The 26,605-nt window shown below is 39.3% G+C and overlaps 1 protein-coding gene across 5 annotated transcripts in view; it reads right to left on the reverse strand.

The window, feature by feature from the left end:
- Positions 1–23,540, reverse strand: part of PPP1R17 (protein phosphatase 1 regulatory subunit 17) — a 33,215-nt gene extending 9,675 nt beyond the window's left edge. For 3 of the 5 annotated variants that reach the window (XR_010722178.1, XR_010722177.1, XM_066190531.1), the window contains exons 1-5: positions 23,115–23,538; positions 21,728–21,755; positions 15,015–15,127; positions 11,974–12,126; positions 10,410–10,565 (exon numbers count right to left, since the gene is read on the reverse strand). Coding sequence is in view for 2 of the 5 variants with exons in the window: in XM_066190531.1 (XP_066046628.1) it covers positions 10,410–10,565; positions 11,974–12,126; positions 15,015–15,127; positions 21,728–21,747 (442 nt within the window). In the remaining 3 variants the exon portion in view is untranslated. Of the gene's footprint in view, positions 1–9,958; positions 10,015–10,409; positions 10,566–11,973; positions 12,127–15,014; positions 15,128–21,727; positions 21,756–23,114 lie in introns of those variants that run through there. The other 2 variants (XM_066190541.1, XR_010722181.1) reach the window with 2 other exon arrangements.
- Between the last annotated feature and the right edge of the window lie 3,065 nt (positions 23,541–26,605).

A 26,605-nucleotide genomic window follows, 5' to 3' on the forward strand; every position in this document is an offset into this window, starting at 1 on the left:
TTCAGAGGAGTTCCCCTGCCCAAGGAGGGGCTGCTACTGTAATCAGCAGACTGTGCTTCGTGGTGGAGTCTGTCAAGGCTTGTGAGTCCGATAAAGGTACAAGTGGCTAGTACCTAAGAGTGGAACTATAAGCCTACGGAGCGGTAAAATATTTGAGTTGCTAGAAAACGAGATTTCAAAGATCTTAAAGAAACCAGTACAAATTCCTAAAGTTGAGTGTAGCCAGCATATTTTTGTACCAGAAGAATACCAAGTGAAACTTAAGAATTAAAATAAGATCAAAAAGCATTAAAAAAAAGAGAGAATTCTTAATAGACACAGGGGCAACATTTTCAGTGCTGAATATGGCTCTAATACCTGTAACCAATGACTATGTTATAGTAAAAAGAGCAACTGGCCAATCTGAAAGAGCTTATTTTTTGCAAACCATTGAAGTATAAATTAAAAAACAATGGGGAATTCATTGATTTTTTTATATGCCTAAAGCTCCATCTGCACTTTTGAGCAGAGATCTGCTAGAGCAGCTGGAGACAAAAATAATATTTAAGAATGAAAAAATTATTTTGGAGGTAAAAGATCAGCAATATGTAGAACTGTTAAGCTTAATAACCAAAGAAATTGAAGTTGCCAATGAAGAAGAGAATTTCAGGAAAATATTAGATCAAGTGTTTCCTGGGGTGTGGGCTTCTGACATACCAAGCAGGACAAAAAATGCACTATCAGTATAAGTCAAAATTAAAGAAAGAGGGCAGCCAGTAAAAGTTAAACAATACCTCCTAAAGAAGGAAGACAGAGAAGAGATTAGTCCAATTATGAAAACATTTAAAAATAAGACTACTAAAAGAGTGTCAGTCTAATTTTAGCACTCCTATCTTGCCAGTGAAAAAGCCTAACAGATCATACAAGCTAGTACAGGACTTAAAGGCTGTTAATAAGATAACTGAAGACTTGTATCCAGTAATTGCTAACCCTTATATATTGTTAACTCGTTTAATCCCTGAACTAACCTAGTTTACTGTTTTAGATTTGAAAGATGCTCTCTTTTGCCTCCCTCTCCATGAAGCCAGCCAGAAAATCTTTGCATTTGAGTGAAAGAACCCCAAAACTAGACAAAAAACTCAGCTCACATGGTGTGTTTGCCTCAAAAGTACAAAAACTCCCCCACCATATTTGGAGAACAGCTTGCAAAAGATTTAGAGTCTTGAGAACCTCCACCAGGAGAAGAACAGTTGCTCCAGTATGTAGATGACCCCCTAATAGCCACCCAGACCCAGAAAACATGTGTGGACTAGATGGTAAGCCTCCTAAACCTTTTAGGCCTACAAGGGTATCGGGGGTCCCAGAAAAAAGCCCAAATGATGAGGCAAACAGTAATTTACCTGGGCTACGAAGTGAGTGCTGGACAGAGAACCTTAGAGCAAAATCGCAAAGAGGCAATATGCCAAACCCCAAAGCCTCAGACAGTGAAAAAACTGAAAACCTTCTTAGGCATGACAGAATGGTGCAGACTGTAGATTTATAATTATAGATTAATTGTTAAACCTCTGTATGCCTTGATCACAGAAGGAAGCAGAGATCTTCAGTGGAACAAAGAAGCAGCTCGAGCCTTCGACCAGCTAAAGAAGGCCCTCATGTCAGCACCAGCCTTGGGACTTCCAGATGTAAGTAGGCCATTCTTTTTGTTTTCTCACAAGAAGCAAGGGATCGCTTTAGGGATACTAGCACAAAACCTGGGCCCGTATCAAAGGGTAGTTGCCTACCTCTCTAAGCAGCTAGATACAGCAGCTAAGGGGTGGCCAGGGTGCCTCAGAGCCGTTGCAGCAGTGGCAGTGAACATTCAAGAGGCACGCAAGTTCACCCTGAGCCAGAAGATGACAGTGCTAGTGTCTCACACAGTGTCTACATTCCTGGAAGTGAAAGGGGGGCATTGGCTCTCCCCACAGATTCCTGAAGTACCAAGCTATACTGGTGGAACAGGATGATGTTAAGATTGTGGTAACTAACATTGTGAACCCAGCTTCCTTCCTCAGCGGAAGTATGGAAGAACCAGTGATCCATGATTGCCTGGAGAGCATTGAAGCCACCTACTCCACTCGCCCGGATCTGAAAGATAGCCCGCTTGAAAATGCCGAAACCTGGTTTACTGATGGGAGCAGCTATGTCATCAGTGGGAAGAGGCATGCTGGGCATGCAGTTACCACAAGCAGAGGTAATAGAGTCCAAACCATTACCAACGAATACCTCTGCACAGAAGGCTGAGATAATAGCCTTAATTTGAGCCCTAGAGCTGGCAGAAGGAAAAAGAATTAATATCTTCACAGACTCAAGGTATGCATTTGGAGTCGTGCATGCCCATGGAGCCATTTGGAGAGAGAGAGGACTGTTAAACTCACAAAGGAAGGATATTAAACATGCACAAAAAATATTGAGACTGTTGGAGGCAGTACAATTACCTGAGAAAGTAGCCATCATGCATATCAAAGCTCACCAGAAGGTGAGCTCAGAATTGGAAGAAGAGAATATGCTGGCGGATAGAGAGGCAAAAGAAGCAGCAAAAGGTGAAATACCTGATGAGACAATTGAAGCAGCATTAATTCCAGATGGAAAAATTTCTATTGAGGGTAAGCCAATATACAATAAAAAAGATAAGAAACTCATTAAGGCAGAAAAAGCAAGTTATAACCAGGAGAGATAGGCTGTAACAGAAGAAGGGAAACTTGTAGTACCCTCCTATTTGTTGTAGGCATTAGTACAGAGAGAGCATAAGAAAACACACTGGGGAATAAATGCCCTGTATAACCATTTAAAAAAAAAAAGATCATAGCCAAGAAATTGCAGAGCACAGTGATACAAGTAACTCATCAGTGTAGCCTTTGCCTCCAAACTAATCCCAAAAATACTCCAAAGCCTAAAGTGGGACAAATTGGGAAAGGCTGTAGACCTGAGCAACAATGGCAAATTGACTTTACAGAGCTGCCCAAAAAGGGAGAATATCGTTACATATTGGTGTTAACCAATACCTTTTCAGGATGGCCAGAAGCCTTTCCTGCCAAAACAGCTAAGGCCCGAGAAGTAACCAAAGCACTGTTACAAGAAATAATACCGAAGTTTGGAGTTCCAGCCACCATATCGTCAGATAGAGGGCCACACTTTATTTCAAAAATTGTGCAGCAAGTAAGTAATCACCTGAGAATAGATTGAAAATTGCATACCCCATACCACCCTCAATCTAGCGGTCAAGTGGAAAAAATGAACCACTTGATTAAACAACAAATTGTGAGATTGGAGCAAGAAGTAAATTTGCCCTGGCCCCAGGCTTTCCCATTGGCATTATTGCAAATACAGACAAAACCAAGAGCAAAAGAATAACTAAGCCCTCTTGAAATACTGTATGGAAATCCATATGCAGTTCAAGAAGGAACAACACCTATGCAAGTAGGGGAAGAGACCCTACATAAGTATATGGAGGCCCTGAATAGACAACTTAGGGAAATTAAGAAATATGTAGTCGGAGCTCAAAACAGAAAATTAGATGGGCCAGTATGTATATGTTAAGTCTTTTGCAGAAAAGACCCTAGAACCACAGTGAGAAAGACCATTCCAAGTGCTTCTTACTACCTTCACTGCAATCAAGGTCAAAGAACAGAAAGCCTGGATCCATCACTCCCGAGTGAAGAAAGCCTCAGAAGGAATCTGAAAGATCACACCAGGCGATAACGAACTGAAGCTGAAGCTCACTTGGAACTACAAATAGATAGACTAATAGTTATCATGAACATTATGTAAAAAAATGTAATTATTGCAATAACTACTGTAACTATAACAAGAATCAACGCAATACCACACAGGTACAATGTGACTGAGATAAACAGGTGTGAAGAGAGAGCATACGATGCTTACTCTCATAAGGCTTTAAATAAGATGGCAAAAGTCACGAATGCAAGCTTGTAGGAAAGAAGAAATGTGTGGAGTTGTAAGTATGCATTTGTACAGGACAAGTTCCATGAAGCTTACCACCCACCCATAAGACCCATCCAAATTAGTCCTGAATGCTGTGACAAATACTCGAGTAAATGCCCTCAGTTTAGACTCAAAATAAAAGAGTGTGCAATAAGACCAAAATTAGGCTGATAATTAACCCAATGTAGTCTTTAAAACTAGTAAAAATGAGAGTACAAGTAAATAACCAAAATGTGCTCCATCTCTCAAGAACTCCTTTTTAGACTAGACCACTTGACTCCAAAAAAGTATGCCTTCTAATTTTAGAAGTAAAAAGAATCTCACCAGATTGCTAGGAACAAGACTGAGAGTCATAAATACCATAAATTCAAAAGTACTGAGAAATAAATTAGCCTCAATAAAGAATGATTTAGTTCAACTACAGCAACCTTTGCAATACTCTCTACTTGCACTGAGTAACAATCATTAGAAATTGACCCAAATACTACCAGAATGAGAAAACACAGAAGAGCAAAATCATGAGGCAATAATTAATGCGCTAAGTACAGCTAGTGAAAACATTTCACTGCCTCTGAAGTGTACTCAGACACAACTGTGAATGCAATCAGTGGCTGCTGCAGTTATCAAAGAAAGTAGAGAGAGAGCATTTCCTGCCAAAATTCGCAAAATTATTTAGGACAATACCTCTGATACAGAGAAAGAGCTTCAGTCTTGGTAAATGTTAGTCAATTTCACCTATAACCCTGAGACTAGTATAGTGACAGCCTTTGTTTTAACCATACATGATGCCTCAGTGGACCTAATACACCCAATAGTACCCTTAAGGTTAAACCATAAAAGAGCTGTATTGTACCCTTTTAAACACAAGATGTGAGTAAAAAAAAATTTTAAAAAATGGCAAACTGTTAATCTAAAACCCTGTACTGCAAGGAGACAACTAAGATACATATGTGAAAAGACATTAAAAAGTGACAGACACTTGTTTAGATACAAACCAAAATATTTGTCACTTTGAAACACATCCAAGCAAACAGAAAACTTCATTAGTGTATACAAAACAGGAGTGCGTCTGTTTAAAGACAGCATGCCCCATCATAAGGGTAGATAACCAAATTGTAAAAGAGATACAATTCAATTTGTGTGTTTGTAATTTTGTTAGAATTAAGAGATGTGATTTTTCCTATCAAGCATCTGTAGTATCACATCAATATATAAAGACTAACCTAACCACTGTGAAAAAAATACTGCCTGTGCCCATAAAAATGAATCTGACTCTAGTCACTCAATTGATGAGACATCCTGAATTGAAAGAAATCTTAAAAAAAATTAAGAGAAAGGGAAAAAAGATATTAATTACAATACACCATGACACAGAGACCATCAAAAGAGTTTTTAAAAGGCTTGAAGAACATGTGTCTCATCATTGGTGAGATGAGCTTTTTAGGTAGTCTCCGACAGCAACCAGTATACTAAATACCTTAGTCCACCCTATAGTTGTGTTACTTATTTTACTTAGTATAAGTTTAGTTTTATCTGTAGTAATACTTATTTAAAATTAGAAAATGCTACGAAGAGTAACAGCCTTAACTTCACTATCAAAAGCATATAGATTAGTCTTGAAAGACACTAGTTGTACAACTTAGATAGATAAAAAAACTCTATATATTGAGTAAAAGAATTTACTCACTTTAAAGAGGAAGTGGGGAAATGAAACATTAATTTTAAAAAATTAAAGATTTTAGTTTAACCAGATATTGCTGAAATAAGACAGATAGACTTCCCTTTTGATAAGCAGAAGCCAAATTTAAGGAACTGATAAATCATGAAGCCTGTCAACTTATGTTTGTATATTCTGACTAATCAATAAGCTTCAAGAAGAACAATAAATTCATAAATCAAATACTCCTAAGAAAACAAGATTCAGTTGTCACACAACACTAAAAGGTTAAAAAGTCAAAGCGAAAAAGACTCACTTACTTCATCATTTTAAAACCCTGCCCCATAAAAAAGACCACCAACCCATTTCAAAGAACAAACCACGCATGCTTAATAGCTTTTGGCTAATTACCATACGAAGCGAAAAATGAAATGTACTAAAGTCATGAATATACATTTGTGTTTTGAGTATTCAATACTTCTGTACATAAAAAGACCCTGTAATCTTCTGTAAGTGCGCATGTGTTTAGAAGTTATCCCGCACGCTGCCCAGCGTCATAATTAAACATACACTTTCTAACTTTAAACTGTTAGAAAGTCTTTTGTCCGTCATAGTTAAATAACAGCATTAGAGCAATATTCATATTTTTTTAATAATTCACTGCCACCTGGCTCCCTCGCTCCCTTCTCTCTTAACTCATACCCCCTTGCTCTTCCTCTTGCTCTCTCTGGGACTTTCCTTCAGCCGAGGCTGGTGGTTGAAGGCAATGCCCTTTTTACCCACGACCCATGGAATAAAATCACGTATTCTAGGATATCTCAGGTCAGCAGAATTCCTTCTCCTTGCCGTCCACGGATGATCCTACACTGGACCATTCGAGGAACAGGGAAAACATAACTAATATATACTTAAAATGTACCTTCAAATGTGTGACAAAATTCAATCTATATGCATTTGCTATTGAGAGAATGACAGAAACTAATGCAATTTTCAGTTGTTTTCAATTATACCTCCAATGACACTTTGTTGCCTCTTGGTGAAGCCACCTTCCAACACTTGGCATGGAATCAAAGCAATCTACTAAGATGCTGCCTCTTTGTACTGAGCTTTTCATATCCTGTACTCTGGATCTGTTTTCCAGTGATTAACTGCCTGTGGCAGACTTGTGCCTGTATCAGGCAAAGTATTTAAATGCCTGAATTCCATCCCCTTCCTATTCTAAGGGTGCATATTTACTTTTCAAGATACATACCAATGTTTATCATTCTGCTGGTTGAAATTCAACAGTGATGGCTCCATGATTTGGTATGAAAAGCCTTTGGTTGAAGGCTGGTCCAGTATTTTCTACTTATTTATTTTCAGTTTTATTCCATCCAGTAGCACACACAAAGAAACTAAGCTTTTGTGGAACTGCTGTGCAAAACAGAACCTGAATTATAGACTTGGAGATTCAAGAAGACCCAGCAGGAGTCTAAGTAAATACAGACAAACCTTTCTGTCCTGTCTCCTTGTTATTAGTCTTGCTGAAGTAAACAGCACTCAGTGCTACATAGTATTGATGCCTTGGAGTGGCTACCTAGAACAGAGGCTAGGCAGAGTTAAGAGAATAAAGTGGGTATTTATTAAAGGCCTTGAATAGATATACCTTGGGCAGTGTAAAAGCCTCACAGAGTCTACACTCAAGGTAGATGGTGGTCACAGGTTTTTCAGACAGACATAAGCTTGGTCTGTTTGCATATCAGGGGTTAATTCTCCAATTACAGCTTCAGATAATGAAGCCCTATTTCCCCAGCTTGCTTCTCCCCAATTCATTTTTGTTTATACTTTTCGGGGCCTGAGACTGTGGTGTATCCTTGGATCACAGGCCCAGAGGTATTCTTTTGTCTAACTAAAAAGTGAAGACAGTTAACTACACTTTATATGGAGTTTAGATCTATGCACTAATGCAATAAAGGATTTGAAAAATATAAAAGCTAAAATCTTAAGGCATCAGTATCTCTTGTGACCTGCTAATGAGGATTATCACCATTTCTAATATTTCCCCTTAGATCACCTGCAAACCACTTGTAGATACCAATTCAAGAAACTCCACTTAATTCTAGTAAAAGGCATTAAATAATTGAGTATTCTCTTGAACAGCTGTCCACACTAATACTTTGTTGTAAATGCAGCTAAAATGGCAGATGTGTTATCCCTCTTTGTTTTGACCAGCACTCCTAGGGCAGTCCTCCTTTTTGGGTGTTCAGAGAGATTTTCTGTCACAAATCAAAGAAAGTCGAATGTATCATGTAAAATGAAGAAAATTAATGAATCTACTGGGTGGCATGCTGTCCACATGAGAAGCAGAATAAGTTTTACACCTTGTAAACACCCAATCCAATTGGGAAATGCAGATAAAGAAAGGAGACTACTAAATTACTTGTCTGAAATCTCCTCTACAAGGGTCAGGCTTCTAAATGTATTCAACCTTCAAACTTCTACTGAAGTGGCACAGTTAATGTTATGCCATGTCCACACAACTGAGTCATGAACAGATGTCTCCTTCAGTGGCAAGCTCTCCTTCAGTCAACCAACACTTTGTCTTTCTGAAGGGATTAGACCAGAAGACAAAATATAATCAGATTTCTAATGGTCTTTTTTTCAATATCACTTGACAGCAAATGGCTTGAATCTGACCCAAGCCTGTAGTCAGCTCTAGAACACTATATTGTCATCCCCACTTAGCATTATATAGTCCATTAACTAAATCAATGGTCTTCAGGCCTGTGGGTTTGAGCTAGAATTTAAATACATGTGTAAATATGGGAATGCAGTTCCTGAAATATTGCTGACTGAGGTTTCCTAATCAAATGAGAGATAACTACTAAAACTAGTTTCAAACCCTCATTCTCTCTCATAGCCTAGAAAACTGGTTAAGGCAGCTCCTTTAGGAAAATACCACACCTCCATTGAAAACCTCTGGGTGAGAAGAATGGAAGTTTAACCATTCACCTCTTGCCTCTCCCAACTCAGCTGCAGGAGTTGTCCCTAGGCAGTCTGTACACATGTGCTATCTTGTTTTTCTGATTTGTAGCCCAGGAGGTATGGCTTAGATCTAGGTGGCGCCTGACAAATAGATGATTTAAGACAACTACTTCTGCCTAGTTTTTAGCTTTCTAACAGAAACACTCATGTTTCTGTGAGCCATTGTGGTTCCAGAGTCTACCTAAAAATTGCAAGTACTTGGAAGTTCTGTTGGGAAACTATGATTACATTGTATTTACCCTCTGTTTTCTTTAGCCAGATCTCTTGCAGATATTTACAGAACAACCTAACAATCCTTAAAATAGATGTGCAGGATGAGTTTCATTTCATAATGCATGCAGCTAGGAAAACAGAGGAAGGGAGGTTAAGTGATTTAAACAGCGGAGAAAGATTAACTTACAAATGTTTCCCAAATCAGACATGCTTCTCACTCCTTTAAACCCAGAACTTCCAAACTGCATTTGGTAAAGCACATTTTCTTCACAAGTGATCAGAGGCATCATGTCAAAGAAAAAAATACTTTCCCGGTGTTATACAAATCACTACAATTTTGACTTCCCATTTGTATTCCTTTTCCATTGTTTTGCATTAAAATGCTGATTTGTCCTTGAAATTGCTGGTGATCCATGGAAAGTTTATAACCTGCATCTCTGGGCTACATCCCTCTCTGAGCTTCGAGTCCTGAACTCTACTGGGAACCTCTGGAGTTAGCAAAGTGATTCACTGGTAATGATTTTGCTACTGATTGTGGTAAGCATCTGACACACTACTAGTATGGACCATCTGAGAGCTGAGGACCTCTGTTTGGATCTTACATTTCAGCTGTCTCCAGCATTGCTCTAAAAAGGCTGGTTTATGTGCTATAACTGGGTAATCAGAATTACATAAATATACTTTTCCTTCATCACTTCTTAATTTAAACAAGAGAGGGGACATGATCATAAAGCAAAGTGCAGCTATATTTAGCATACATTCCTGTACTCTTACTCCTGAGTGTACCCAAAAGCAGGTTAGGTCTATTCAAATGATCCATGGTAGGGCTTCCCTTCCCTTCCCTTCCCTTCCCTTCCCTTCCCTTCCCTTCCCTTCCCTTCCCTTCCCTTCCCTTCCCTTCCCTTCCCTTCCCTTCCCTTCCCTTCCCTTCCCTTCCCTTCCCTTCCCTTCCCTTCCCTTCCCTTCCCTTCCCTTCCCTTCCCTTCCCTTCCCTTCCCTTCCCTTCCCTTCCCTTCCCTTCCCTTCCCTTCCCTTCCCTTCCCTTTTGGCACGGGTTAAGTAGTATGTATTGCATGTCATGCCAGAAGCACAGAATTATCTTTAAGGTGCTCCTAATGAGAAGTTCATCACCACTTGGCTTCCTCAGTGCATGTGAGGGACTGCAGAATGAAGAGGGGATTAATCAGTACAGCTTTGCTCTAGGTTGTTTGAGGCATTTTAATGCTGGTGACCTAAAAATTTCTATGTGCTTAGGTTTGAAAAGCAGGGCAGTAGTTGGCTTTTCAGAAAAGTAGGATTGCAGTTTGCAAGAGATTATCAAGTGATCAAGTGCTTTTCTTTCTCCCTGTCCTTTGTATTCCCAGAGCTTGAACATGAGATATATATTAGACTTTTCATTAACCCCTACTATTATATATTTGGACCAAATAGGTCCAGTTCAAGAACTGCTAAGTACACTGAGCAGAGAACAGCCTCCTTTCAGCCTTTCAAGTATATCTCTGAAACTAGCCACTTTTTGCTGTGTCTTAGGAGGATCTTTACCTAATTTTCTTACCTATTATCAAAGGTGGGATGTGTATTGCAGGTGTATCTTTTCTTCTGGGCTTTTTCTGCTCCAGGTCAGTGATTTGAGAGACTGGACTCTCTCTCTGTGACTTTTCTGTGATACCATACCTTTTCAGCAGATTTTCAGATGAGTCTGAAATTATGCCTGTAAGTAAGCAATAAAGAAAATGCTACTTTAGCCTGTTCACATTGAAGAAACTTTCATCTACATAGGTCTCCCAAAGACTACTCCAAAGTACAGTGGCACGACTGCAGGATCTGCTGCATGATGTACCTACCCTACATTTCTTTCGAATTAATTATTTCCCATAGGCTCTAGAAAATGCTATCAGGCCAGCTGGCTTCTGATTGTACACAATGCACTAAACTGCAGGCCATCAGAAATCGTGGGACAGATGAGTGTAATCTCTTCTAGAACTTTAGACATCTTACCACAGTAACTTAAAAACACAGATACTCAAGAGATTAATTGGGGGCAATGTGACCACACAGAAGTGACTGTCTTAACTAGTGAAAAAAATGTTTTCTTTATGATGTGACAAAAACAGCAGGAAGAAAACACAGCTCTTCAGCCTCTGAGCTGCTCTTCCTAAGAGAGAATTGCTGGAATATACATGGGAAAACTGAACAGAATCAAATTCACTATCTGGATTACAAATACTGGGAAATCCCAGTTGCTTATTTTTGACTTGGTGAATTGTCACAGACATACAGAGAAGCATACAAGTAGTTACTGGCTAATTCCTCCATGTATGTGCAGCATGGGAAGAAGAACTCAATAATATAAAAGCACAGCTTTCTCACTGGAGATTAGAACAAGGAGTGCTTGTTAGCTGAGAGTGACAAACGTTTATTCCCACTGCTGTTCTTAGATCATTAGGTTTCAGTCTCCTGTTTATTCTTCCCTTCTCCAGGTGGGTGGCATTTAGCTCTCAAACATCTGTATTTGTGCCACAGCAGGGAGCATCCTATGAGAAGCCCTTTCATTGCTGTGATGTTTTCTGGCTTCCTGGAACATCTACCCTTTGACAGAGTCCCCATAAATGCATGAGCCCTGTGATTTCCAGGAGCATCCTGCAGGTAGCTTGTGTGTTTCACTGGTCTACTCCCAGTCTCATCCCCAGCGTCCTGCTGTGCACTGGATGCACGTTTCATGAGGAAGTGCAGGGCCTGGATTTGATCCTTTTTGATTTTGGACCATATCCAATTGGGACGTCTAGTATGGCTCAGCAGCTGCCAATAAATATGCATCATTTCACACATAAATGTATTATTTATCAGCAAGACTATGAACTCCATGGGAGCATGTTTTTCAGAGTACAAACCTATATCCATCTCAGTATTCCCAGAAGTGTGACCAAACCCTCCAACTAACATGGAATGTCTTTGAGAAAGTCAGACTTTCTGCTCACCTGCCTTCCCAGGTGCACATGCATGAAGCTGTGTTCCTGTCTGCATCCAAGGGGACATAACTGAATGAACGTTCTATGGGCTTTCACCCAGCCTCAGTCCCCAGAGATTGAGATTTCAAAGTCAAGAGATTTACTACTCACCTGTTAGAGGTGGTGGAGTGTGCAAAGCTGGTGTATCTTTTCTCTTTGGCTTCTTTTGTTCCTGTTCAGTCTTCTGGGAAGCTGTGAGGGTTTTACCTTTCCTTGGTTTTTTTTTGAGGTCACAGCTCTTAATCAGCTGCTCTGAAAGATTTTCTGCAGGGGAAAAATATAATAGAAATTGAAACTTAGGGGAAGTAAAAAAAAGAGATGGTAAAAAATAATTACTTTGATAGTAGTGCTTTAATCCAAGTAAATTAAAATGCCCAGGAAGAAAAATCTCTTAAATATTTAGAAAGCCAAAAAAAGAGGGCTCTGTACCATACTACAGGGGAGTCAAGTCACTTAGGTAGTCCTTCTACCTTGTTGGCAGTAGACATAAAATGGAGAGTGAGTGAGTTGAGGGCAGTTTGTGTGTTTACATGTCAGAAGGAAGGCATTGTGTGCAGAGGTTCCATGGCCACCCCTGTTTCATCCAGTGGTTACTGTGTAGATTGTTTCTTCATGGGTTACAAGGCCAGTTTTGTGAAGGAAATATATATACATATATAGGGTCAGTCTGAAGTACTGGTAAAATGAGGCAGTCAGTATATTGTTCCCTTCAAGAGTTAACTTTATTTCCAGAGCAACTGAGCAATTGCTATTTGCTTTTTATTTACATAACATTACACTGGATTTTTGGTTTTCCTTTAAAACACTCCTTTATTCAGATGACTAAGAGGGTCAACATGACTTTTCCTGCAAGGGTCTGTATTTCTGGGTGCTAATGCAAGCTGAATATACTGAAGATAGCTTGTTGTGATAATACATCCTCCTCCCTCAACTCCTGTTTAGGCCTGCTCTACAATCTCAGCAGCTTCTGATAAGCCTTAGTTGAATCAGTTGAGTGGTGAAGTGCCCCTTAAATATGCCAGTTAGGCAGTGAAGTATCGATGACCATACCAGGTGCTCTTGTACAGTAAAGGTAGGAACTATTCTGACCATACCAGGAACATCAGCAGTCTGACTAAAGTGAGGAACAAAGGATAAGCAGTTATTCTTATTAGCCTTGGTAAGTAATTTACCTGAGTCATAGCCCAGCTGAAATGGTAACATTGTTATTAGACCTTTTGGAAAAATAAATTGTAGCCTGAGTGTAATAGTATGATTTTTACTGGACTTTTAGGGAAAAATCATGTGGTGCTACAAACAGCAGCGCTAAGTAGGGCTGTTTGAGCTCTCCTGGAACACAGTGGGCCTCTGAATAGGATGCGTCTTTTAGCTTGCAAACCCTCAAGTTTGCAATACTTGAAAGACTGTTGCTGACAACGAGGTCTAGGCAGATGGCCACACCCACACATACGTACTCCTTGAGGTGCAGCCCATGCCAGCTGAGAAACACTAAGGGATTTGACATGTGTATTGCATTGAGCCTGAGGGGAATTTTTGATAGGTACCTTTACACTAGGAGATATAGATGTATACATCTTTTATCATGTGTTCATGCAAGTGAATGGATTATGGTATGAATGTTGTTATTTTGAGTATATAATTAACTCACTGTTATAAAGATTGTAGCAAATCCTATTGAATTTTTTAAAAAAATATTAAATTAGTCAATGACTAAGTGCTTTTGCACCCTATTCTTATATCCATATCCTCTGCACTCTTACTCTCTTGCATCCCAGTCTTCATGTAAATCAATCCAATTGCTTCTAATCCAATATACTTATGTATGCTTTGACTACATAGTAAGTAATAGAATGAACCTTGCCACTTAACTCTGTAAGAGCTGCATTCTCATGAATTCATATTAAACCCGGCTTTTTGCCAATAACCTTGATGATGATTCTTTAAGCATTTTAACCACTCATTTGTGAACCGCTCATTAGTATCATCACAGAAACCAATGTTTTGAATTCTTAAAAGCTGCTTGTTTGCCTTCAGCTGGGCAACTTAAACTCCCAACTCCTGACTGCAGATTTGGATGCAAGCATGACTTCATTCCAGACTTTCTCACACTATTTAAGGCAGCTGTTATACCTGTGACATGCAGGTGGATATGGGAAGGATGGCCTCTGGGTAAAGTCCCTGGATATGTGGGGTTTCTTTCTGGCCTTCACAGGCTTTCTTCATAGTTCTAATGAGCTCATTTACCCTCCCACTGCCTCAGTTTTCCAACAGTATAATGAAATTCATTCTGTATGTATTTAAATAAATAATTTTGTGGACTAACTGTGTTGGGTGTACCAGCAGTTGTAAAAATGGTGTCTGTGGCTACAAATGCTATGTAGCAGAGACAGAGCTAGGATACCTTCCTTGCAGTACAAATAAACAAAATGTATAAAACCTGTGGTGAGACACTTTTTTTTTATAAGGAAGTGAAACTGCATTTGTGTTTCATTATTGTCATCACAAAGGTAACAACATGCAAACAGATTTTTCTTTCTGGGTTGCTAAATCTTCAAGACAATTTTGTAAGATAAAAGTGAAATTGTAGCACTTGAAGCAGAGGTAAACACCATGAATATGCAAAAAGCGTATTTATCAAGCATGAAGTCTGGTATTCAGGAGTGTGATGGAGCAAAGACAACCCCGGTATGCTCATTGTAAAAGTTGTATGAAGCAGCTTCAAGAAAGAATACTGGTGATGAAGGAGAAAACATTTTTAGAAAGTTCCCTTGATGGCAAATGGAATGCTTGAAATCTTTTACTCAAATTACATTTGGAAGATATATTCAGGGAAAGCTCAGCTATATCCTAGCTTTCAGTTTACTGTGATATAAATGAAGAAACTGCTCTACCAGGGAAAAGATCAATGACTCTTTTTCCTTTCTCCTATTTAATTAACTTCACTCTAGAGCTTCAGCTGATATTTATATGCAGGAAAAATGCCCTTTGTCTTTCCATCTGGCACTAGAAGTGTTAGCAGAAGGTGTAATCTATCTGTTTTCATGGGGGGTTCGTTATATCACTGGAGGGGAAAAATGGACACTGGAACAGGACTTTATGATGAGAAGGCAACATGGCTCATTAGTGCAATGACATCATCAAATAACACTTACCTAAATGGTTACACTGCGAATCTTGCTTGTCCAGTCTGCCCTCTGGGATATCAAGTGGCTGAACACATTCTGTTGACATCATTGAAACAGGCTTTTCTCCTCCTATGAAGTTACTACCACATTTAAAAAAACAAAAAAAGAAATTCAGCAGCATGACATAAAACAGACATATTGGTGTTACCTAACAACTGATGAGGAGTTCTTGTCTTCCAGCAGTCTGCTGACCTTATTTTTCACTCACACATTCTGCGATGCATTTATTCACTGTATTTGTTACACACATAGTAACCTGTTTTTTCACCTGCTTTGCTGTAAGCAACCCACACTAGCATACTTTTATTTATTTATTTATTTATTTATAGCATACAAAAGGTGCTATTTCATACAGAAAGTCCAATCTCATACACAAAGTGGTAAGGAATAGGATGTTTTGTTCTGGTTTTCTTCTCCATTTTTTCTCAACTGTAAACTAAGGATCATATTTGGTGTTTATTATATGAACCAACTTTAATCATGAATTCTGTTGACTTAGTCTTATAGGTCCAGCTCCACTAAGACACCTTGCATACCCCAGAAAAACCAGGAGTAAAGTTCTGCCCCAGAAAGATGGCCAATGCCCACAGACCCCAAAGCCATCATGGAGTAAACTTACTCATCACTTTGGTAAGACCATGAAAACCCATTTCACACAGCCATTTAAGTGTCCATGCTCTGCAAGTCTCACTGGACTGCTGTTTGGGCTATTTTGTCCCCCTTTACCTATAGATGAAGAGGATGTTGATGCCCATCCTCATTCATCTTCCTCCCTGAGCTTCCCCAGCACCTTGCAAGCTGAGATTTGATCTTGGGGCTGCCAGAGATGCCATCACAGAGAGAGGCAAATTAGATCATATTTTACTGCTGATAATTTCTGTGGTTGCTTAGCAGAATCTCATCAGTATGACAAAAGCAATGTTAAAGGGAAAAAACTTTCAACCTGAAGGTGCAGTCCAAGTGATCTCAGTATCTACCTTCATCCAGTAACAGCTGTGGTAATTTCTTAATCACAACCTCTGTTCTCCATTTTCAGGGAATAAGAGCAGACTGTGACTTCCTTGTAAGGAGGAGAAAGGCAATGTGGAAAAAAAAAAAAAGCTGGAGACATGAATAGTAGATGAAAGAAGTAATTGGGAAAAAGTAGAGGAAGGGGAGGTAGAGAAGGAAAGACAAATAAAAGAGAAAGGTAAGAAAAAAGGCAGCTGGAGAATAACTGAAAAGGAGGATGAGAAAATAGGAGACTAAACTCTGTGAGTTTGGTTTTATCTTGCTGGAGGAAAAGAAATTACTTAATTATTTATCTGTAAATTGCAACGGTGGTTTGCTGACAAGAAATAGAACAGTGGGGGAGTTAATCTCATTTCCATGGCTAAACTTGCATCTGTGTAAAGAGCAATTAACCCTTGAGCAAAATCCAGTCAAAGGAATATTTGCAAAAGGAGGTAGGAAAGGTTGCACTGATGTAGTTCTTCAGCAGATGGAAACACGTCTTAAATGCCAGTGACTTAAAAATAACTGGAGTAACACTGCTGTTACAAAAGGAGGTGGTGGTTTAGATAAGCCCTTGCCTTTTGCCAAGGCCTCTGGCAGCAGGCAGTAGCTTTATTGAGGCAGCCAGCATCCCAAAACCCACTCTCATTCACACGTTCTTTAATAATGGCTGATTCGGTCTATTACAGAATGTATTATTTATTTAATATACAGAAAACTAACAGACATAAGACTTAAAACAAACTAATACTACACAGGAATAAAGACAAAAAGAAAAGAGACAAAAAGTAGATATATATAGAGTGAGATTAAAGGTAAGTATTAATGTAACAGCTAGCAAAGAAATAATATACCTTAGGATTCAATGTATCTTACTGTCTCAGTTTGAAAGACAGGTATCTGCAAGGGAGGGGCAGGGCCTCCCTTTGGAATGGAGAATTCAAATCCCCTCCCTCCAAATTATTATAATTTAGAAAATTAAAGGGGCTTTCAGGCAGAGGTATGAGGATGGGAATAACTGTTCTTTACTAGTATGTATAACAAAGCAAACAAAAACAACAACTACAGCATTAATAATAAACAGAACCAAGAACCTTGAGAGCTTTGCTTCACAAAAACCCCAGGGCAGTTGGATCTCGGTGCCCCTACAGGACCCTCAGAGCGCCAGGCTGGAACAGTGGAGAGTCCCGGGCTGGTAACTGGAATGGCTGGATGTCCCCGTCAGGCAGGGGCAGGGTGTCCCGGCAGGGCAGGGCGGGGTGCAGAGTCACACTATAGCAAAAAGGGCAGTGAATAAGAAGCCCTGACAGCGGGCCAGGGCTGGCCCAGCTCCAGCATGGCAGGCAGAGGTGCTCAGAATTCCAGGGCACACAAGCAGATGATGGTAGATTTCCCAGGGCTGGATTTTCTGGTGACAGTGAACTCCTCCTGCAGCAAGCAGCAGCCTGGCCGCATCCTCTCCAATGCGATGCCGGGAGCAAGAGAACAAAGCTGCCTCCAGGTGTGTCCTTTACCTGCCCCAAAACTCGCATTATCTCCCTCTCAGAGCTTTGGCCACCTCTTTGTTTTGGTCAAGCACCCTTTAGTACCCAGCACTTAGTTTCCTAGTAACTCATGGAGAAAAAATTCTTCAGTGTAAACAAAGGAACAAACCTAATTCAGCTGTTGGTGGGGCACACATTGAGATCCTTTTCCTCAATTCCCCGAGGAAGCAACCATGGATTTGCATCCAAAGTCCGGGGGGAAGTCTCCCAGACTTTCAGGATGTGTGTATAGAAGGCTTCTACCTCTGTGATAATTCATGTGTCTTTTATAGTTTGTAAAACACTGTCTCTCAGTCAAGAATATTTCCTTTATCGCTTTCTACATCTGCTCCCCAGAGTAAGATGTTGATTCTTAGCTGAGGTCTGAGCCCTTTTGGTGCCAGGGATGACCTCTTGCTGGGCCTTTCAGCCCCTAGGTTCTCTCTTTATGGACCAACTGTCAGTGGTAGAGAGGCAGGGGGGAAGGGGGAGGTGTAGACGTCCTGCCACAACTGCCTGGAAAACTCATGTTAACATCAAAAATTGACATTGACTGATACTGTACATATGGAATTAATTCCCTTATGTTTCACTATTTAAAATTTACAAATGATTGTAATATTCTACAATTTATTAAAACCTTACTGTATCAGACCTAGATGAAGGATTTCACTTCCAAATGTTCACTATAGGAATGTCCTAGTCCAGCCTCACATCTGTACTAGTATTATACTGCCTGAAGGCTCATTTGCCTTCACTGCAAAGAAAAATCCCTCACTTGGGAAGACTCTACAGAAAGAAATCTTTGAAAGCACCTTAACATGGTTGCTCTGTTTATTCACTGTAAAAGTAAGCTATAGCTGTGGTTTAAAGTGAAGTAGACATAGTTTTATTTAATACAAAATTTATTATCTGGCCATAAGAAGTCTTGCACTACATTTTGTGATTTGAGGGAGTTTTATTCTTAAATGCCATTTGATTTTATTAGATTTGATTAGGACATGCTGACTAAATATGATGACTGTAGGTAAAAGGTTATTTTCTGAATAATACTTTGTTTACAAGGTTTTCAGTAAAATCAGGGATATTGTTTCAGACACTATGGACATTTTTATTTTTACTATATCTTGAGGCCAAAAAAGACTGAGAATAGACAGCAAAATTTAAATGTAAATTTGGTAGTAAATTATATTTACTGGAAATGACTTTAAAAATACAGTTAAATTTGGTTAGATTTCAATAAGTTGTTTCATTGAATTATTTCACCCAATAAAAATTAAGCTTTGTGAAGAGACTTAATATAAGATTGCTTCATTGTTTTTTCTTAACGTGGTAGTTTGGAAAATTTTATTCTAAAATGCATCTCTTAGATCTGTGTTCGTAATTTCATTGTCACACATGCCAAACCCTCGGCATCTTCAGTTCTTTAAAATTCTGGTTTACAGGCTAACTTCTGACACTCTCCTTCCTTTTCATTTCTTTTGTAAGTCTGCCCTGAAGCCAGCATTGCCTTGCTTACAAAAGCACTACACTTTGTGATAGTCTGTGACAAAAGAATAAAAAAGATAAAAATTACCAAAATATATAATGGTATCTTGGGTGTATATACCTTGTGTATGATGTGTGAACCTGTGAGTGCTGTTACATCCTGTCACCATGGATTGCACACAGACCTCTCTTTCAAAGGAAAGTTGCTGTATGTGACCATTGTAATGGTGCTTTCCCAAACCACTAAAATCAGTTCCTGCCACTACGGAAACAGATTCCCCTGTAACTTTTATGTGGGAAGGTAGCCTGCTATGGGGACTGTATGAAGCCATTAATATGACTTTACAAATGGAAGCATGTTCTCAGATTTTCATGCATGAAGTGCAACACTTTTTCTAGCAGCCTTCACATTAGCACAGTTTGTACTCTCTGCTGACATCCATCACTTTGGTAGCAAATGCTTGCTATTCATGTGATGAAATAAAGTGGTTTTTTTCTTGCACTCTGTTATGTCTCTTAACATAATGATCCACATTCATCATTTGTGCATCTGTAATGGTTACATTGGAAGCCTAACTCACATGCAACAGAAGATACTTCCTGAGATGCTATAGATTTCCCTATATGATTTAGAATTCAATTGTCATTTAGCCTGAGACTTTGGTACAGTGCAGCTAGGCTGTACCAGCCTCTGCAGAGATATGTGCCTAAATGAGTCACCTCAAGTCTCTTATTTCTAGGAAAAGAAGGAGCAGATAGAGACAGCTGAAATGCTTTCCTAAAAGTTGAGGCAAGTTCAAGCATTGCCTACATAGTTTTGCATTGCTCCTTGTTAAAACTTTTGGCGTGAGATTAGATTGGCTCTGCTTACAGACAGAGGAGGGCAATGAATGATAAGGCAGACTGAAGAGTGCAAGTATTATTAAAAGCTGCTTCAGCGTCATGTGAATGAAGTCTCATACTGAATCACTGTCATATAACAGCATGACTCCTTTGGGCATATACCCTTGTAAAATATGATGATTCAGATGAAGAATATCTGAACTTTTCACTTTCTGGATATCAGCTTTGGGTTTTTAGATAGGTTAAAGCACATACTAAAATTTTTTTCAAAATTCTCAGTTGCTGTACCCCCTTGATTAAAGTGTCCAAATAAAGCTATCTTAGCACTCCTTAACATAGTCCTAAAACACACAAATACTTGCAAGTAATATGATTACTTTCTTTGCTTAAATTTTTGGTTTCTATAACAAAATTCACAAATGCAACAAATTCCAGGCTTCAATTAGGTAAAAATACTTTGCTAAAGATAGATAAAGAAACATGGTTTTGTTTACTATTTTAAAGCACAGTTAGTTTAATGTAGATGTGTGTCACAAGTAATCAGCTTGGAGTTTAGGAAATACTCAGTACAGCTACTCTCACATATTTATAAGATGATGTGAATCTTTCAAGGCCATCCAATAATGTGACATTTAAACCAACTTAAAATGAAATCTCATGAGAAAAAACTTACCTTGTAAGATAGAAAACTAAAGTTTTGAGAACAAAACTAAAGGGCTGGACTTATTTTTCCTTTGATCTTGAATTAAGCATGGAAATGGCTTGGGAGGAAAATCTCCATTTTTTGTCTTTTCTTGGGGTTTGAAGGGTTGTAGGGCCTATACACGGGTACTAGGTAATATGGATAGTTGTATGTAATCTGAAGGGACAAAGAAGTTGTCAAATGAGTCACCTATAGGTGATCATTCTTACCTACAAGATGGAGAAACGAAGTTCTGATACTCAATTCTTATGTGTACAAGGGTTATGTGGGCATTAATGTCAATACTCCTCATCATTGTATATTAAGGCTCATGATTTCTTTGTGTATTGAATACTTAGAATTTTTGAACTGGCCCTTTATAAGGTATCCACAATCTGTGCCTCAGAAGGTTTCAGTAGACCATGTGGTATTCTATGTGGATTATTTTTCTTGTTCAGGAGAGTGTTTCGTTTCTACAATTGACAAAATCCTGAAGAAAAATGTGCTAATTTCCAGGGTGTGCATAATTATTAAACAAACCACTGGCATGTTGACAAGGATGCTAGATAAATAAAAGTACTTTTGAGAGCATCCTTGTTGAGTAATAGCAGTAAATCTGAATTTAATAAGTTCATTTTGATAGTTGGAAATAATGTTGCCACAGAAGCCTGTTTGACCCTATGTACTTACCTTCTTGAAGCCAGAGCAATTTCTAAAAACATAGAGAGAAGCAGAGACAGAAACAGAGGCAACTAAGGCCCTGGGGTGGTATAGCATGCACACTTATTTGTCCTCATTCTCATAGGCAGAGCCTGGCCTTGCTGCTGCTGGTGTATTCAGTAGTTGGAAATTGTAGTAAAAAGGGAGTATCTCACAGGCTGCTGCCAAATGCAGACACAAGGCAGAGGCTGGACTTCATTAGTCACAGTCCAGTCTGGACAAAAAGCAGCATTTTGCTGCCCTGCTCAAAGACCTGCTCTGGAATGGGAGTTTGCTCTTTAAGACTGGTGCCTCTTCTCCCACCAAGCATGCGCTTACAGTTTCCTTGTGCTGTTTGTATATTAAATTATTTTAAATTGGTTTGCCCCTTTCTAACTGGTTGCAATGAGCACATAAGCAAGCAGGAATAGCCAGGCTCCCAGCATCCTTACCTGCTCCGTTTTCTCTGCATCCTTAAACCTATGTGGGAGGCAAAGAGAGGGACCTGTCATTCCTTCTGTAGCATACCCCCTGTGGAGGGCTCTAGTGTGAATAAGCTCCTTATTTGTTAAAGTCATTTACAAATGCAGAAAGAAGGAATAAAATATTGGATGAAGCAATCTTGCACACATCTGCACTACACAGAAATCATGTGAAACAGGTCAGGAGTCAAGAGGAATGGTACAACATCTGGCTGCATTTGGTTTCTCCCATCTGCACTCAGCAGGCAGCCTTGGTACCTTTATCAGAAAATATGTACCTTCACCTATACCCCATCCTATCCCAGCCCCATTACAACTGCTTCCTGGCAAATCATGTGAATAAAGCAAGATTACAGTGGTCAGAGTACAAAGTAGATATCCTACAAGTTGAAATTCTCAGTGTTGCTGCTCTTCACTCCAAACCTTTAATTACAAGTTTTACTATATGTTTAACATTATTCTATTGGAGCGATGCCTTCTGGGGTACAGAAGACAACTTCATGCTAATGCACAGAGTTTCTGCTTCAGTTATTTAGGCCCTAGGCTGCTCTCCACAAGCATATTGTCAGATTACTCTAATTTTTACTTTTATAAAACATATTTAAATCTTCTTAGCAAATACTTAGGTATTTGAAAGCCTGATCTGAGTGTCTCCCTCTGCCCAAAACTTCTGCTACTAATAATAGCATGGATGCAGAAGTACCACAGAATTGTCTAGGAGCAGTTTCTTCTCACATACAGTGTGCTTCTGGGTGTTATTTCAAAAATTGTGGCTGGGTGGTAGACTGGTTCCCACTACTACTTGTAAAATAAACATATAAAATAGATAAAAATATTTGTTTGATTGAAAAAATGCAAGATAAATTTGCACAAGTTCTGGTTACAAAGTCTTTGTCTTTGGAGATCATAAAAAATATACTCTTCCCTAATTTTTTGCTTGAGGTACAAATTAACCCCTCTAGTAGTGAGATAAGAAGTCCTTATATCAGTTCTCACTTTGCTGGCTTAAAAATCTGGTTGTGAACTGTCCCATCAGTTAAATTTAGTGCTTTAGTTTTCTCTAAAACAGTCTGTTCCCTGTTGCCCTATCCACAAATACCAGACTCAGTTAGGTCATGCATCAATTTTCCCCACACGGGACCATCCCCAGCCCATTCCCTACGCAGTGGGGACTGTGCTTTCCTGCCCATCCCCAGAGGTGATAAGGCAACTTGCTGGTGGTGGCTGCTAAAAAAAAACAACCCACGCAAACAAACAAACAAAAAGAAGAAAAGAAAAAGAGAGAGAGAGGAGAAAGAGAGGAAGGAAATCAAGAAGCCAACCAGACAGGAGGAAAAAATGTGGCTGAAGTACTTACTGAGCGGTGTGAGGTAGTCGGGAAGGTGCAGTTTGTTTTCGGGGCTCACAGGAGGATCTTTCTGGAGTAGGGCTGCAGCTGATGCTCTTGCCTGTCTTATCTAGGGGTAAGTGGAAGCCGTTGCTGTGGCAGCAGTGCACTCACTCGTCCTCCTGTGGGCTAGGGAGCAACACCACCACGCCCTGCCCCACTAGCAGATTCTTATCCTGTTTCCTTCCTCTTCCACAAGTTACAGGGGTCAAAGAGGAGGCAATAAGATGCCTGGGAGATCAGCAGTGCCTCAAGGCTGAGGCATCATTCCTGCCAGATGACCAAGAGCCACAGATGCTGCTGCTCTCAAAGAAGCAAGGGAGGATGTGAAAGTGAAAGGTTTGGCACAGAGAGCCAAAAGGTGAACTGCAGCTGCTGTGTCCAGAGCTGCAAAGAAAATCACAAGGGGAGGGAGTAAGGCTGATGCCGTCAGGGACCCAGGGGAAAGTTGAGAATAAAAGTGGAGCAAGAAGGCAGGGCACACATCCAGGAGCAGCACCATAAGCATAGAAACTGATGGACACTGTCTCCAGCACTGAGGTTCAGTTATTACTGCATTTTTTATGTGTATATCTAGCCAAAATTGGTTATACAAGCATGGTGTTTGTGGCGACAGGCAGGGAGTCTTCCACGGCTGCCAACTGTTTGCCAGCAGAGACCAGTCTCTCCTATTTTAGCCCATGCCTTTAGATGGAACTGTTATTTCAGCTCAGGGAAAGAAATAAAAACATGCCTGACATTGGAAAAGCTGTGGAAGAAATATTCTAGTCTGTGGTGGGACTGTGAATTGCTTTCTTAGTATTCATTTACAAAAAAAAAAAAAAAAGCCTTTGTCTATAAAACTGTGACGGCTCACAGTTGCTGTTCTCTTCTTCCCCCCCCCCCCCCCCCCCCTCAGTGACTGCAATTCAAAAGTGCCAGTCTGCATGGCATACTTTCTTCCATGAACAGTATATTGTACAGAAAGCCCAAAGGGGCTAAGTGCTAATTGCCAGCCCTGCAAACTATGTTACAACCTTGTATCCTTTGTGTATCATATGTGGTTCTACAAAAATGCCAAGCATGTTAAATGCTCTAAAGGCACCACCTGAAAGAACTGTGAGCTTTCTTCATCAATGCCTGGGAGAGACAAATACGTTCATTACCTTGCAAAGTGTAAGTCACCTGTGCTTATATGTCTCAGTGGCCCACCTTTAAAAGCAAGTTCATAAATGCTTAAATTATTCCTTAAAAAGTGGAGCAGAGGCACCTAAGAATGTTTTGTGAAGTTAATATTTCTAAATTAAAAAAAAAAAAACAAAACAAAACAAACAAAAATCCCCAAATCTCCAAACTCATACAAAGCCCAACCTTGCTTTTTATGAGTTGCCCACATCCATCATTGTCCAGACCTCTCTGTTGCAGTGAATTCTAAATTAAAAACCCTCTAATTTTCACTGAAATATCTTTTACTTAGAAACACAATTGTTTCATATTTTTCTATGAAGTCAGAAAATCAGAATTAGATGAATGAAACAAAGTGTATAAACCAGAAATATGTTTTGAAACTCAGCTGAAGATTGGCTTTTTATTGTCCTGATTTAAAAAGTCAGTCAGTCATTTATAGCATTAAAGAATTCCCTGAGGATGAGAAAATAATTTCCTGTTCTAGCCATCAGATCCCAAGGTTGTTTTGGGAATGTTACAATATAGGTATACTCTGAAGGAAAGCAGCCTATCAGCTATCTCAGCAAAATTACACATCCAACCCTGGTCACCTTTTAGATTTGTTAGCTACCGTGATGCATGAAGCATTTAACTGCAACAGAAGATTTATCGTAGTCTCTACAGGATGTCTGTCACATTATCAGTGTGGTAGAGGATTTACTGTCAGTTGTGGTCTTTTAGATGTTTACAGTTGTTGTCCTGCTTGTAAGAGGGTTGGGACTCCTGCCAGCTTTCTAATCTTTTCTGTTCAGTTATTTCACAAACACAACCTGGAAAATAGTCTGAGTTTGTAGTAAATCTGCACTTTAATTCTCTTCACATGTACACAGGCGCTCCCATCTTGAGAAAAGTAGTTCTTGGAGAACTACTCATATAATTAAATATAAGAATATGTCTAAAAGTTTCCAGGCTAGTGCTTTAGAAGACAAACAAAAGGAAAGAGAAGATCTAACAAAAAACTCAGGTAAATACAACACATACACATACACACACCCCCCCCACACACACACACACCCCCACATGCACATACGTACATATATACCTGCATGTATGTGTATATAACTATAACCTTACTGTGGATTTGTTATTGGTCATGGCTGTGAAACAGAGCATCTGATGCTGCCTGTAGAGGCTAGAATGAGTCTGCTGGAAAGGAGAGAACCAAGAACACAAGCGATCACCAGGTAAGTCATATCACAGTACCTTCTCATACAAAACCCTGTCTCTAAAAAGGTAAAAGTGAGCATGATTATCAGTACCAGAAAGGCCTGTTGCCTTAAAGATGATATAGTTGTCACCTCTGTGTGTTCCATATCTACTGCAGATGGCTATGAAAATCTTATAAAACTACCATACTTATAGTAACCTATAGTAACTTATATCATATATATAATAACCTTGTGTACAATCCAAGACATATGTACCACTGTGGCACTGTAGAGGTTTGTTACATTAAGTTTACATTAAGGTAAGATTTTACTTTCAACCCTGGCACTACTTTCAGATGAAATAAGAGGTGCTGATGAGGTGAAGTGCCATTTTATTTTAACAGATCTTAGTTATCTGAAAACTTGATGATTTAGCCTCTAGTCACTTCTCTATGCAGTAGCATGTGGTTACATCCAATATAATACTCACTCCAGGTAAGAAAATTCAGGGCTCACACTCTCCTGGTGTGCCTAAGCCCACCTTCAGCCTGTGCTCTTATTGCGAAAGTGTACTGTGAAGTACATAAAATTTGTTCCAGATTTATGCTAACTCCTAAGCTGCTGTATGCATGCTCACACTCAAAATAAATTTATATGTGGAAAATTAGGGAATTGTACCTTGTAAGGAACTTTTTTTTTTTAAATTTAGTCCCTTTATAAATGTTGTCACAGGTATAAAACAGACTACATTTGATTATATAATTTACTTTGCAGCCACGACAGTTTGATCAATTGGTCAATGGGCTGTGCTGGATTTTTAATCAAACAGATTGCCTCCAGTACAGTCAACACTTGTCTTTGGCAGTTTCCCTTTAAGTTGTCAAGGTTAAAAGTGCAGAAGATCAAAACCTGCACTCAACACACCTCACTTTTCAGACTTGCTATTATAAACATTTACATTTCCCCTCTATATAATTGTATATGCATATAGGGACATAAGTTGCATTTATCATGGACACGAACATAAAGATATGTCATATTATTGAAAAAGAAGGCTTGATGAAAATCATTGCCACATCCCAAAAACTGCGTATTTGTCCCAGGTCC

This window comes from Chamaea fasciata, unplaced genomic scaffold (genome assembly GCF_029207755.1).
Source record: "Chamaea fasciata isolate MVZ Bird 193981 ecotype frontalis unplaced genomic scaffold, bChaFas1.0.hap1 SCAF_1, whole genome shotgun sequence".
Lineage (NCBI taxonomy): Eukaryota > Metazoa > Chordata > Aves > Passeriformes > Sylviidae > Chamaea > Chamaea fasciata.